This window comes from Clinocottus analis, unplaced genomic scaffold (assembly GCF_023055335.1).
Source record: "Clinocottus analis isolate CAN_PGR_092001 unplaced genomic scaffold, fCliAna1.0.p SCAF_8, whole genome shotgun sequence".
In the NCBI taxonomy this organism is placed as follows: Eukaryota; Metazoa; Chordata; class Actinopteri; order Perciformes; family Cottidae; genus Clinocottus; species Clinocottus analis.
The window spans coordinates 13,334,300-13,349,833 of NW_027176240.1; the positions used below are offsets into that span (position 1 = coordinate 13,334,300).

The following is a 15,534-nucleotide window of genomic DNA, read 5'->3' on the forward strand; positions in this document are numbered from 1 at the left end:
TACACATGGCATTGATGGCGGCTTTGTTGTGTTTATAATCTTGTTGTGTTGACGGTCAGTGGTTCATGCCTGGTACACGGTTGTAAGGGAGAATACACTCTCAACGTCTTATACTATGTTATTTCTGCTTTTTTTTCTCTGTAGCGGGAACAACGTACATATTTGGGCGAGATGGTGGACTGATCACATACACATGGCCGCCAAATGACCGTCCCAGCACAAGGGCAGACCGGCTAGCGATTGGCTTCAGCACACACCTGAAGGATGCTGTCCTGGTGAGGGTGGACAGCTCCTCTGGTCTCGGAGACTTCCTGAAGCTGCACATCGTAAGTCAAAAACTGTTTATTAGCATTCTTTCAATTGCTTTCTAATCAAGCACACATCACTATAGATGTATCGTGTTAGCATAAAGCCACATTTTCTCATTCAGTTTTTTTACCACACATTGCTCTATCATACTGTATTTCTATCGTTTCCTACTTATTTGCAATAGAAGGGACTTTAAATTTGGCAGTTAAATTTGATCAACCCACACCGTCCTTTGTAAGTGGTACTCTCTAAACAAATAAAATCTAAAGAAGTGGTTGTGACTTCGGTTGATTTAAAGACAATTTAACAGGGCTTTAATGGTGGTGGTAGTGTAAACTCTAACTACAAAATAATGAGGAAGACATGATTTGATGGAGAGGGCGACATGCATGCCATCAGTGTGTTTATGTTGTGTGTGGTAAGAAGGAGCTTGCTCACCTTGTTTGGTCCCCGTGTTGTGGCAGGTGTGTAGAGCACCCTGGATACAATTCATTTTTTTACCACATGACCTTCCTCCCGCTAGCACCATCTTACTGATATAAACGCTCATTAGCGCGGGACAGTTGGTGCTTTAGGGAGTGCTGCCCCACTGCTGTGAAGCACAGTCAAATTCTAATATTTTCTTTTTTTTAGTAATCTGTGATAAACATTATCCATCTGAATCATTTGAAGTGCTTGTGGATGATTTACTTTGTTTGAGCTCAAGTGGAAAAAATATTTTACATTGGCAGTATTTATATTGCCCGATGGCTTTTTGCCTGCATTGCTTTCTTATTCTGGTGACACGGAATGACCGTGTCCTCTCAGAGCTAAGTAACCTCTATCGACTGGTGGAAGTAAGGTTAGATACACAAATGGCCTGCGCAGAGAAAGTACTAACGGGTGCTCAACCTGAGCGTAGGCATGATGGACATCTGTCTGAAACATGCCGCATCAAAGATAACCTAGTCAATAAAACACAAAAGTAAGTGGTTATCAACCTCTACATGTTAATCCTTTGTGTTTTTTTATTTAGTTTTTTTTTGTGTTTCATATTCATTTGGCTGGTTTAAACAATGTTTGAAAAGCCTTAAATATAAGGGTAATGTTTTCTGCTGTATTACACATTTCAGAAAATGTACTACACCTGTCTATCCTTAACATTAATCTGCATGTTGTACGTGGTTACACACATGCACATATCCAGGGAAGGGACACTGATGTTTGCCAGGAGCATACATGGACATTACATACACACACAGCAAAGTTACAGATCAGCACACGCTCACAAACATAAAATTGGTCTTGAAGTTTGCCTCAACCTCAGCTGCCCACACACCGATATGCACACATACAGTAAGCACACAGTGACACAAGAAGGCCTGTCCTGCGGACTCGGAGCTGCCATGATGTTGGTCTTATGAGACAGCGGTGTACTTGCTCTGTGCGGATTTGCTTTTTTTTTCTGGGCCAAGTGATTTTTAGCCCCTAGTTTAAATCCATGAGTATCCGGCCAATTTATAAGGATTCAACCTTTTTCACGCACATCATTTATCACCAATTGCCACACAGGGACACCAACAAGATGTTCAAAAGACCATCAATTGGATCATGAGTGTAAAAGAGCAGATGTGCTCTCTCAGATGTTCAAATGCTTCACTAAGACCCTCGTGTGTTCTGCAGTTTTTTGGGCTCTTGTCCACTTGCATGAAACACCTGAACGGGGATGAAACAGGCAAGATTTTCTTTATTCACTATTTTCATGCGAGTGATGAAAAATGTGCTATCCAACGATTTGCATAGACAGGCCACATTTTTTAATTAAATGGCACAACGGGGCTTTGCTAGGTGGCTCATCCCAATGCGGCTCTGAATTAATATACATACAAATGTTCTCACTTGCTTGTACATCACGCACACTTGCCAACTTCTTGCCGAACAATTCCCACACTTTTGCATTTGATTTAAATATCATGTAGCAATTCATTCAAGCCCTCCTGACCAGAGGTAAAGGTGAATTCCTAGGAACACTCAGGTTTGCAGCTTATTCCCTGCTTACTTATTCAAATGATGTAGCCTGTGAACATCTTGAAAGATATTTACGTCATACATTGCAACTCTGTGTCTACACTAGAGCTAACACACAAAGAGAAGTTTGCCCAGGAAAGACACAGGGCACATCTTCGTGGAAACATCTTTTAAGAAGACATTTTCAGGCTGGATGCAAGCTTTTCAGTTCACTGATGTGGACTAGTGATGAATGTTAGAGGTTAAGAGACATGAGCTGCACCGACAGGAGAGGTGAGAGAGGGGAACTCACATGGTGTAACAAGGCAGGGAGATCACGCAGCTTACAGCGGGTGCATGCGTAGCTTTGTTGATGACATGTGCAGCATTCCATTGACATTTTACAGGGAGGAAATGTTGATAAGAAATGTTCTTACAGCAGGGGCAATGTGTCTCCACTCACATCAGCGGTTACTCTGAATGCTTCATATTTATGTATTCCTGCACATTGATCTCGGGGCTTTGTGCAATGTTGCATTTCATTAGAAAATGAGAGAAGAGTGAGAGAAAACACAGAAGAGGTGCATGAAGGTCATACAGATTGTTGTTCCTATAGTTATTTTCGCTGAACCACAAATACCACAGAATGGAAGTGTATTACGCAATGTTTTATTCTGTGCAACAGTTTTGCCAAATGTTATTAATGAATCACAATATTAAAACATTTGACGAAATGCTGTCCGATTAAATGATTGTCATTACGTTTAAAGTGTGTTATAAAAGACTTGTATAGTATGCTAACCAAACATAATTAGTTGTGTTATTTAATTGCCATCAGGGATATTCTCTAAGCTTTGTGATGCAGCCAAATGGAAGAATAGCAGGAAATGAAATCACAATAATATTATGAAATGGGATACTTGATACAAACCCTCTAGATATGTTTCACGCTTCTGTCGTCTCCTCATTAATTACAATGGGAAGGACGTGTTTTACAGCACCCCATTAAACACAATGAGCTGTGCGAAATGTGCCACGTTGATGCGTTTTTTTTTTTTTGTGTGCATGAAAAGCAGCACTCAGCTAGTCACCTGCAGAACCATGGTTGAATTTTACCCTTTGTGGCTGACATTGTAGTGTGAAATACCATTACATAAAACGGCTGTGCCCATTCTTCTCTAACATCGTGTAGTGGCTGATCAATGTGTCTGCCACTCTGCTAGGTGCGGGATAGGATCCTGTTTCTTACACACTGCTTCAGTAAAAGAGTCCAGCTGTATATCTTTGAGTGATTTCCCGTTTAATAATAAACTGACGGTTACATGTTGTTATTTTGTCTTCCTGGTCTGTTTTGGAAGTACTCTGGTTTAGCTGTAAAACCGTCTGATCTCTCCGACACCCATGTGTCATCAAACCCCCTTTGGTTGTACCGGTGCCCCATATTTAAACTATCACAATAAAACACACATTACCACAATTAAATACACACCTGTGACTAATGGCTCCTACAATTGTATTGAGTGAGTTAATTTCACTTCTCCTTGTGCAGAACTTGTTTTATTTTCGAAAGACAAGCATAAACATTTGAGAAGTATGATAAACTTTTAATTTCCATTATTAAATCTAAACAAATTAGTTGTTTGTTTATTCAGAAAAGCACACTTTCCAAACAATACATTATGAGGCTGATTCTCAACGTTATTCCCTTAATTTCTTCCAGTTACCTTAGATCTGAGCACAAATGTCTTAGGAGGAGTGTATCTTCAGCTGTATGAGATGGGATTAGACCAGATTTCAGTATTTAGCCCCCTCCTTCTCCATCCTACATCCCTCACCCCCCTAATCTCCTGCTCCCATTTCATGATGACAGGAAACCCAGCGGGGCTTGAAGGACGCCATCTCAGCTCACACTCTCAAGAGGGAATTTTCTGAGTAATATGTGAAAACTATGATTTAAATGCACCTCAAAGGAATTGCAATCCTTCCCCCGCCTCTCCTTTCTATCGCAGATAAAGACAATGACTGTGGAGTCGGTGAACCATCAAATGTACGACAATCACTTTCTTCAGGCTCATTACTGCAGCGCACATGGAAAGAGCACTAGATTCATAATAAGGCCTCCGCCATTTCTCAACAATCCCTATTACTTTTTCGAAGGTGCGGCATATTCATAAGGCTTTGACAAGTGTCCCATGTGGATTGAAGACTTGTCTATGCATGATAGTATGCCTGGGCTAAGTATCCGAGTAATATACAGTAAAGAAAAGTAATTCATTGCACTTGTAGTTATGGAAAATATAGGGAAATTCCCAATGACATTATGCAAAACAGGTAATTATGGATGTAATGATCCTGGGTGTTTGCACCCTCGTAATCCATGCAGAAGAAGAATTTAAACGAAGTTTACTCAAACTGGGTGCGCAGGACCTTCTCTGTTCAACGTGCTAATATGTTTCACTGTGCAGTGTCTGTGTACATTAAGAATATTAACATAGAGGTGAATTCTACTTGTGTTATCACCCACAAAGGAAGTATCATTTATCTTTCCGCACAAACAAGGGTGGATGTCTGTTATCGGAAATCCATCTGTACATTTTCAGGAAACCATTTAGTCAGTGAAATGGAGGCTTTGCAGTTGTTTTCCTTTCTTTTTTTTCCTTTTTTTTTGTTGTTGTCAATGAGCAGCGGTGACAGTGACTATCAGAGGCTCTCCTCAGTCTCAGGCAGGGCCCCGAGGGGCCTAGTGAGCTTGTTGTGTGCTGGTACTCAATCTCTGTGTGGGGGTTGGGGACTATTTCAAGCACTTTCTTCTTTCCCTTCTTCTAATTGCATGCATCCCTTTAAAAAAAAAAAACAAGCAATGAAGGCACTCTGGCTAAGACAGCAAAGTTAATGTATTCCATAGAGCGGAGGGGATGGTGGAGAAATAATGACTTCTCTGGTGCAGCATGGTTCCCCTCGGTCCTCCTTTAGCTGACTTCTAGGAAGAGGGTTTTCTTCTGATGGAAGACACCTTTAATTGCAGTTTCAGCTCTCCCCACTCTCCTATTAATCATGAAAAATGGCTTGTGAAGAAATACTACTCGGCCAACCGTCTGAATACCTCAAATTTTCAAGTTAAAAAATGTAATCCTTCATAAGCTTTTGCAGTTCACCTTACCCATGCACAATCGCGTGCATCATTAAGTGAATCCTGTACTGTCTGATTTGATGCTTCAGGTGAGAGTGTTACCTGGGAGAGAGGCTGCGGGTCTCCGGAGAGAACCAGAGTCACGCTATCCCCTGTACTCCCATTAAAACACCTGTCCAGGGAAGGGATCTTATTCTCATCCACTACTCCTGTTAGGTTTCAGACCTAGTAATTACCTCTCAGGTTTGCTCTGCACGCAGACAGAGAACAGACCTGCATGCAAGCCCTCCAGGATTCACTGCTAGGCAGCTTTTCTGTGTTGCTTGCTCGGTCAAGGCTCATCAATGAGTTATTAGCACACATCGAGAGCAACTGACACATACAATGTTATTTTGGGAATACAGTTTGTTTATATCTTTGAAAATGGAAAAGCTAAAAGCACACTGATGCTCACATATATGGGGAGTGATAAAATGTTTGATTTCATCTTCAGTTGAACGATTTTCAATATTTTCTATTTGGTGTGTATCATTGTGTCTGTGATATGCACTTTGAGCAAATTCTAAACATGAGTACCATAATATTGGTAAGATGCAATGTCATGTCATTTACAATACCACATCTCTGTTGAATTTGTTGTAATAAGGGAAAATAAACCCAGACCAAGCCCCGGTCCTGGTTGCTTCCTCAAGCACATTGACATAAGCAAACAAACATTTTGAATACTCTGTATGTAATATTCAAGCCCTGATCAAAAAAAAATTGAGCGGAAGTGCTTTTGTATTAAAGAAACAGTGTCCAAACACAGATTTGTTCCCCATGACATTATTCATCATTGAACTGTCACGCTCCAATGAACAGAGGGTAGGAGTAAACACATCCATCTCACAAGTGATTGAACTTTCCACGCTTTGCGCTGACACAAGTCACTCTTACTTCTGGAGTTTCCCCGGCTCACTGGTACGATAACTTAGACAGCCGGGAGCTGCCAACCTTCCCTACTTTTGTTAAAAGGTATATAAGCAACAGAGCATGTAATTTGAGAATCATTAGTCAAATAGGCGCTTAATTGTATTTTTTTTTCTTTTTTTTCAAATTCTTTCATTGATCCATGGGGTTTTCAGAGATGCTCTGACTCGCGCGTGCGATAGACTCCTTGGTCCGTGTTTCGAGACGGGTCCGGGGGGTTGCCGACATCGCCGCAGACCGCTTACGCCCTTTACGTGGGCCGATCCCCACCCTGGCGATGCCACACGGAGAGGCGCACTGAGGACAGTTCGCCCTGGTCAACGTTAGGCGCGTTTGAGGCGGCGCGAACAGCCTGTTTGACACGATGGAGTTTGATGTTCCGACGTACGTAGAATTCACACAACAAGTATAAAGCAGAACTAGTGGTTATTTTTATAGTGGATAGCGACATGGGAACATAACACCAGACGCAGTTCCTGGAGTTGGTGAAATTCACCGTGCTGTGTGCGGCGACGGATGGTGTTATGAACCCAGACAGGGGGGCGTTTTATGTTCCCACGTTTTTGTGAATTCCACAACAATTATAAAGCAGAACTAGTGGTTATTTCTTTCATAGTTGATAGTGGAAAAGATTGCTCTATTCATTGAGAGAAGCGACGGTGATAAGCCATGGCCCCTTTAACATGCTGCGATTATAATCTGTGTTATTATAAATTGTTGTGAAAACCCTTTTATTGTCAAGCGAGTAAACTAACACGGTAGTTTGGTATATAAACACAGCATTAGGAGGCCCTGACGGCCCGCCACTGGTGTACACAGACATGGAATTTGACTCTTGTCGTACATATATACATATTATCTACAATAAACAAGATAAATATAAAAAAGACATTCAATACGGACTAGGCAGAGTAGTGCATATGAACAAACTTCCCAGCTCTAACCAACGCCGCCACATTCAAATTCACAACCAAATGCCATTTACCTTATTCCCCACTTAGACTTTGTTTCGTTGAGTGTCAGCAAAACCAGAAGTGCCACTTGCTTGGCAGTTTGTTTGGCAGTTTGCGGTGCAGTATGTGACATAGCTAGCCTAATGGCACTGTAATGTTGAGTTAATAGCTGACCATGATGAGGAGATAGCAGTGAGAGGCATGGATGGGGGAGCTTCATTGACCTCATTTAGTCCCTCAGTGTTGATTTAATTCCACCAACGTGAACGGGGAGGAGACGGCCACGATTAAGGATAATAGTCCGTAACTCTTAACGTATTCCCTCGCTCCTAATACGTTTAACGTACAGAACCTGTGATGGCGATGAATAGTAGTAATATGGCACTGGTAAATATAGCATTGATTTTATGTCAACCGCGACTGATTGTGGCAAAAAGCTTGTATGTGAGAGCGAATGGCCTCCTATCTCTTTTAGTCATAGACCGGGCAGCCACTCAGCTCAGATGATGCACCTGACCTCAAAGAATCAAATCTCATCATCTCCATATTGAGAAGGGACAGCGCTAGAATCACCATTACTCATCTTTCAATTCCAATCATTTCTCAATTTGTTCAAGCTCTTTGCCACTACAGAGCCAAGTGGTCCATGAAGAGGAATATGTGTGTATGTGGGAGGGGGAACAAGAGAGAGGAGGATGTGTGTGCATTTGAGATGGCAGGACAATAATGTGTCTTCACTTTTATTAGTGTAACAAATCTCAGTGAGTACAGCTTGTCATTCTCAAAGCTGTACATCAATACATTATGGGCTTGCCTCATACAGGGCAATATTGCCATGGCTAACATGGGGTAAATTTGATTTCATTGTTAATGTTACACTGTCGGGCGTGTTCGCTTTTCTTCAGGGTTACAAGGTTAAGAGCATTGACTTTCTATTTGTTATGACGGTTCAACAGACGGATACAGGCTGTACTTGCTCAGACTTTCCCCTCGATTCTAGCTGGACATGATCCTGTAAATAAATTATTTATTTGACTTTTTGGTTTTAGTTAAATTTGAGAGATAATGTGGATGGGAGAAAGCGTTTGTGTGCTTTTGGGACTGAACGTCGCAGCATGGAGTCACTATAGTTGTTGACTTTTGACACAGCTGCCCCAGCCCTCAGGGTGGGATGGAAATAGCCTCACTCTGTCTCGCTCCATTGCAGTGCGCTGAAGTACATCATCTCCCAGCTAACGCATATGGAGCACATGTTCTCTCGAAATTGTTCTGTACAAATATTTCTTCATTTTAAATATTCTTTTGCCATGTCAACTTTCAACAAATACATGTTAATGTAATTAAATTGGCATTACAATAAAAAAATACATTTTATTTTTACTCTTTTTGCAATTATTTATTTTTTGTTACTACACAACATTACTGTTCGTCATGGGATGTACATTTTTAGTTTGGACAAATTGTTTGCCTTCAAGTAACTTGACAGATTCACAGTCAATTCACAAATATGAAATAATACAAGAATAACTGCTCATGTTAGCTTAAACTCTATGCATATTTGTGCATATTTGTGCATATTGTGCATTCATATGCATTCTGTTGTCAACGGTATAAAATTTTAGTTTTGTAGCGCTCAGTTTACAGCTTATAGTCCGAGAAGGCTTGTCTATCATCTGATTAATAGCCAATGGATTACAAGGTTGATTATAGTTGGATGCAACAGGTGTTTGTAAAACATGGATGAAATGCAAAATCCAGTAGTGGGTATCACTGCTTCCATGAGGGAGCTAAACTGGAGGCAAATTAGCGTAACTTCCACTTTCTGACTTTTCATTTTTATTCCAGCTTGGCAGATTCCATTTAAGATACAAATTCAAAATGGACTGGAAAGCATGTCGGTTAACAGCTGCCATGAAACGAACCCAGAGGCTCGAGCTTAGAAGCTGTTTTCAAAGAATGTTCTTAAAAATTGTTTTATCTTCTTGTGAAAAATAGAGAAATATGCACAATAGCTGCAGTATCATTTCCTCACAGAAGAAGAGATAATTCAAATTGCAGTTTGACTTTTACACTGGAAGGATGTGTATTTCCTGCAAATCCCAACATAAAGACTTTGAACAAGAGTAAACATGTTTGTGTGTACTTTCACATGTACTACCACACATACACTGTATGCCGAGTGGTGCCTGCTGGTGTTTAGCAGGGTCAAGCAAAGTCAACTTGGAACAGGCCAAGTCTGAAATTACTTCTACAATTACTTACATATATCCCCAGCAACAAAAAATCTTCCAGGGTGTTTCTGGGCTAATTATTTCCTAATTGTTTTCGGTGCCCTGTTGTTGATGGCTTCCACAGTGCTTTGTGTGGGGCTGCATGAAATATTAAACAGACGGCTTCCTTGTTCTGGTCAACTTAATTACCTTTTTCACTGCTGCACAGCTCTCATCTCCAGCCCCTTGTGCTTTCCTTCGAAAGCCTGTTTAAAATATAATACACATACACGCATGCTGTTTTTAATTATGTGCTGCTGTGGAAACATTGTCTTGTGTGCCGCAGTGAGTGAATTGGTGGACTCCGTTTGTGTCATAGCTCAGTCAACTTTATTCCTTGATATTTTTTTCTTCTTCTTTTTTTCATTTTCTTTTGTTTTGTTTTATAGAAGGCAGTGTCATGCTCTTTGTGTCTTTCAGAAACAAGAGAATGATTGCTCTATTTGTACCATTTGCCTTCACCCAAAAACCACACAGACTCATAAAAGATTAAGAGTAAATGAGCAGCAGGAAGCTGCAGATTGAGAGGCAAGACGTATCATGTGGATACACGGAAGTCAGCACAACTGAAACCAATCGTGACTGGGGTTAGCGAGATGGGGAACTATATCCGCCTTTAAAATATCTGTTGGCTTCTGGGAGAGCAACCGCATTGTCAGCAGAAACACTCACACCCCCTCTTGTCCCTTGTTTATGAATAATGGATACAGTGACCCTCCCTATATCCTCCATGGCTACCAGTCAATATTACTCGGATCCAATGGAGAAACACAGATTTTAACTCCAAGTTTACTCTGAGCAGCACTTGACGTTCAAGTTAAATATTGCAAGACCCATATGTATTTTCTTCAACGTTATTGCTCTTAGGGCAGACTGTCTGGCCAGAGTCTTTCAGCTGCAAGAGACTAACATTGCAGCCAAGCACTCTTCCACAGCCCCTGGTCACAGATAGCTTATTCCACAGCCTCATCAAAGGAATAGGTTGTGCGTGTGTGTGCACATGTGCATGAACATATTCCTTTGCCCCTCTGCTATAACAAGAGCTGCGCTCCGAAGGCCGGCAGTGCTGCCTGTGCAAGAGCAAACAGCCCATGACGTGTCAGCAGCCTACATGTGCAGCGCACCTTGTACAGCGAGATCAAACGGACAGGCACATGTTGTTCCTTTGTCCTCTTCTATCCCTCAGGTAAACGCACATGAGGTGAGAAGAGCACCCCTGGATCAGTGGCCTCATTCTGCTCAGTTTATCAACCATGCAGCGCACCTTTCCTCATAGAGACGTTGCAGGGAGAATGTTTTTGTTTATGGTGCGGTAAATGTTGCACCATAGAAGAGGTGTTAAACTTGATGACTTATTCTGCGGGTCTTCTAAGTTGTTGGTATGAGTGATGGTTTGGTGTGCTTTTCCCAGAAGGGTGACGCAAATACCTTGACAAGAGTAATTAAAAGTGCATGTGAGGCCTAATTCATTTTCTCCTCTTCGTCTCCTCCCTTTACTTGGCCTAATACATCAGTCATGCTTGAAGTATCTGCTTCTCCTTAACTCTTTAATTCACCAGTGCACTTTGTGAAATAGCCTTGTGTCTGACAAGGAGCTGCTATAAAAGACTTTGAAAATTGTTGTGGGAATTCTATGTCTCTGCTGGATCCAGACTGAGCTTAACACTCAAGTCAAAGTTTTAATCTTCCTTCACCACAGAAGCATTATAATGTCTGATCAGGTATGAAGCCCAACCACCTATAGTGTATACCGTACAGCTGAGGGCTGCTATCGGCAATGCGGGCATTTTGCATTTGTCAGCTCTGTATTGGCTTCAACTGTGGGGGATGAAAAAGAGACAAACAATGAAGCAATGAAGTCAACCGTGATACAATTAAAATGTGTTTTTGGAGGTTGGTTTAAGAAAACGACATGCCATCAATCAAAGGCCATCTTTGTATTGTAATAGATACTCTGTCCACTTTTCAACCATATCGTAAATTGCGAGGCAATTAAGGGACAGATAGCCCTGGTTATTTATATGAAAATGTAACTGCAGTTGAGCACCAGTGTTGCCCACCACCCTTTAGTCAATAGCAACACAAATCGATGTCCAGCCAGCCAGTCAGACAGTCTGCGTTTGTTTGATTTTCAATCCATAAACATCCACTCCGTAATGTCACAAACCTGGGTTGCCGTGGCCATTATTATGGTATTTGCAAGCTGGAAGTAATTGTATAATCATTACCACTTCATGAAATCTTAATAGGAGCAGAAGATTAGACATGAGCCGGGGACTTGTGACTCCATCAGTGGTAAAACAGATGGCAGAGAAAGGTTTTTGTGTCTGTCCAGAACTAACTCCTTGTGCTCCAATATGTCGACAAAGCCTTTAGTTTTACGATTTGGGCATCAACCTGTTAACAAAAGTATCCTCTAGATGTAACTTTTTGCATGTCAATATAGCTTATTACAAATAATTTGATGTAAGGTTAAAAAAAACAAAAAAACATGCATGTTGTAATTGACAGTTGTAAATTCGGTAGTGTGTAAACACTTCATCTCTTTAGACATTTGAGTTAATTGTTGAACGATTTAAAGCCACGGTACTCTGCAAATGAACATTTACATGTAATTGCATGTGTCAAGGAGGGTGGGTTGACATTTTTCCAAAGGTGGAACCTGACAGGTTTGATAACTCTCGGCCCTCTGGGAACTTCCTAACACAGCGTGGAAAGAGGAAAACGCAGTCGGGGAGGAGAGAAGCAGCAGTGAACTACTCACCCACAAGGCCTTATCAGCCTGTCGTATTATTTCAACACAAAGAACCACAGAGGGCTTATCTCACGACCATCTCAGTGATAAGGTCTGCTGCCACAAACAATAATAAAAGACAAAAAGGAGTGTGCGAGACGGCAAAATGACAAAGCAGAGCAAGGCTCCCTCAGTATGTTGGCCTTTTATTACCTTTCCTTGCAAGATGACTGATAAAAACCCAAAGACAATGGAGGAGGGAAAGAGAAAGGATGAAGCTGAAAGATAAAGAGTAAGGACTCAAGCATTTCATTAAAGCAAAAGCCTGATGTTGGCACAGAGGGATGAGTAGGATAAGATTGAATGAGGGTCGTAGTTGGATTAAGTCTGTAAAAGGACACGAGCATGAATGTGCATGTGATTTCCTATCCATCCCATTCTTATATACGGCCTCTGTGTTTTGGGAAAACTGACAGCTTGTCAGTTACAACCTGGTCCTCAGAACCTCTGTGACCATTTGTCGCTGGCCGTCAGACTCTCGGATAAACACTATTATGCATGTATGAGTTTGTGAGTGCATGCTCTTCACAGTTGGAAGTTGTTCAGCATGTGTGACTTTTTTTTTCCTTTTTGTCTCTCTTTTTATGTTTACTTTTTTTTTTGAGATAACATGGCATGCATGAAAGATCTAAGTCTACACAGATGTCCGTCGGGGAGGGAGGGGGGCATATAAGTTACTGGTCCAGGGACAGGACTTCTGCCTTGGTCTTTATTCCGAAAGGCTCGGTTACAGTCAACGAGTGACAAGTAGATTAAAAAAAAGAAATATTCAGGAACAGCATGTCAAACCTGCTTCCTCTTCCCTCCCTCAGCTCTGTGCTCCACTAGGCGGAGTAGCAGGCCAGCCTGGACACAGAGGTCCAGACTGTTCTAATGCGCAACATTTATCATCATGGCAGTACTGCTTGCCACCCTGGCCTGATCACTTCCCCGTTATAAACCACAACTCCAGAAGAATGCTGAATCAGGACTGAGATTGGATCGGTACACTAGCATATGGCATGAGATACGTTGGGTGAATTTCTATTTTACATTGTTGGCCCATTTTGAGTCACACAAGTGTACAGTTGAAGGCAAAAACCATACGGAAGGACTTAACTTACTTTACTATTCCAGTAATTGGTATTTGTTTTAATTGCGTATAGACAATAATTACAATTACAGGACACATTTCAGAAAAGCCTTGCAGGTTTGTAACGTTTTGCAGGGAGCCATTTCAGTTCCCATGAAATCTTGATTTATTTGTGGTGGTTCTGTGGGCAGCGACTCTTCTGCTGCCCGCCACGAACACCATGAATTTTCAGCAGACTCGTAGAAATCAGAATTATAGTTGGCCGTGAAGCACTGATCACATGTGCATGCATGTGTGGTGTGAAAAACACTTGTGTGCGCCAGTTAGTGTGAACTGTTCAATAAACGCATCTCAGGCCTCATAAAGAAATCTGACATTTACAGCAAGGTGCAAAAGTCAAGGAGTTGAGTCTGATAAAATCACGATGGAGGAAACGCTGTTTTAGCCCAGCCACCTCGAGAAATGAATAAAAGAGCGCTAAAGAAAGAAAAAAGGGGTGGACAGAAAACAGAAAATAAGCAGCAGTGTATGATTATTATCAGCCTTGTATGGATGAATTGCTTCACAAAGTGCAGATCTTTAGTGCTTACTTAGACTGATGATTTATAATGCATCCAAATAGTAGCTGATTGGGCCAATGCAGACAGACAGTCGGATATTGTAGATCTAATTAAAACTCCCAGAGTGGGACCAGAGCGTATGGCTCTGCCCGACCCACACACACACACACATGCACACGCACACCGGGCACAGCCATGTCCTCATTAGCATCAACAATGTCACCGGGCCTGGCCGACACGCTGCCTTAATATGTGGTAGAAAACAGAACGTGCCCTCGCTCTGTGTGCTGTCCCGGTGCCTTGAAGCCGTCCCGCTTTCTAAAAACCGAGCCTTACGTGAGCCGCGTCGAGAGACAAAGTTAATGAAGACAGTAACGTGCAGGGGAGGGAGTTACCGGGCTTCAGTCTTTTGAAAGATCCCCCGTTCTGTGTTTTGGGGACTGAACATGTTGCCAGATTGGCAGCTGAACCTCATGGGCCACTTGTACCTTTGATGAAACACTGAAACTGGTGAGGAGGAGCTGTCAGGCACACTCCCTTTGGCCAAGTTCTGTCTTCTTTTTCTGTATCTCTGTTGTCAGACTCTGTCAGATCTGTGAATTTTTGTATTTGTGTGTCAGAAAGCGAGTAAAAGAGGGCAAGAGAGATAGAAAGACGCCGTGTGTGTGTGTGTGTGTGTGTGTGTGTGTGTGTGTGTGTCTGTTGATGTGTGTCTATGCTACTGTGTGTGTTTCTGGGTGAGCAGTCATCTGATGAACTACCTTGCAACAACCTGGGCTTGTGTAAGCCCAAACAGTGAGATCCTGCTGCTGTTGTTGTTGTTGTGTTGGTTAACAATGCTCTCCTCCAGCACCACAACTCACAGAGCCGCAGTAAGAGGTTGGCAGACCCTAATGGAAACGTCATCTTCCAGTTGAAAGATGGCCCTGCTTTGATGAGAGGGGGAGTTATGGGAACTGTATAATAAAAGAACCATTTCCAATCGGTTCCGAAGCCAATTTAAGAGCGCTGAATGAAGACAGACGCTGTCATAGACAAACTGAAAAGCTGACAATCACTCATAGCACTTCTCCGTTTGTCAGGTAGTGGGCCCTTTCAATACAGTGTTCCATACTCCTGCCTTGGATGGCACAGGCCATAACTCAACCCCACAGCTTGATTTGGGAATCAAAAATCTATGCTGCACTTTCATCAATGTTCCTAGTAAGTTTTCAGTCAAACTCGGCTGTGATGCTGCACTCACGCTGTGAATGTTTTCCGACTGATTTCGTGCTCATAGAAAATAATGGAATCGCTTCATGATGTTTTTCTAACCCAGGTGGTACCACTTACTGTGAAAGTATAGCAATAATTGGTGGGAGGAGTGAGCAGTGCTCAGTATTATAAAATTTGCTGCAAATGTTGTTTTTTTTTTACTGCATCAGCTGTATCGGGCTATGTAAAAAAAAAATTTTAAAAATCCTTTATGGATCACTGGAACCTGATGTTTAA

General features: G+C 41.9%; 1 protein-coding gene across 37 annotated transcripts in view; it reads left to right on the top strand.

Annotated features, from left to right (window-relative positions):
• Positions 1-15,534, top strand: part of LOC137779604 (neurexin-1a) — a 231,760-nt gene that overhangs the window by 152,133 nt on the left and 64,093 nt on the right. For all 37 annotated transcript variants that reach the window (XM_068567607.1, XM_068567606.1, XM_068567610.1 and 34 more), the window contains one exon: positions 145-326. In XM_068567607.1, coding sequence (XP_068423708.1) covers positions 145-326 — 182 coding nt within the window. The remainder of the gene's footprint in view (positions 1-144; positions 327-15,534) is intronic.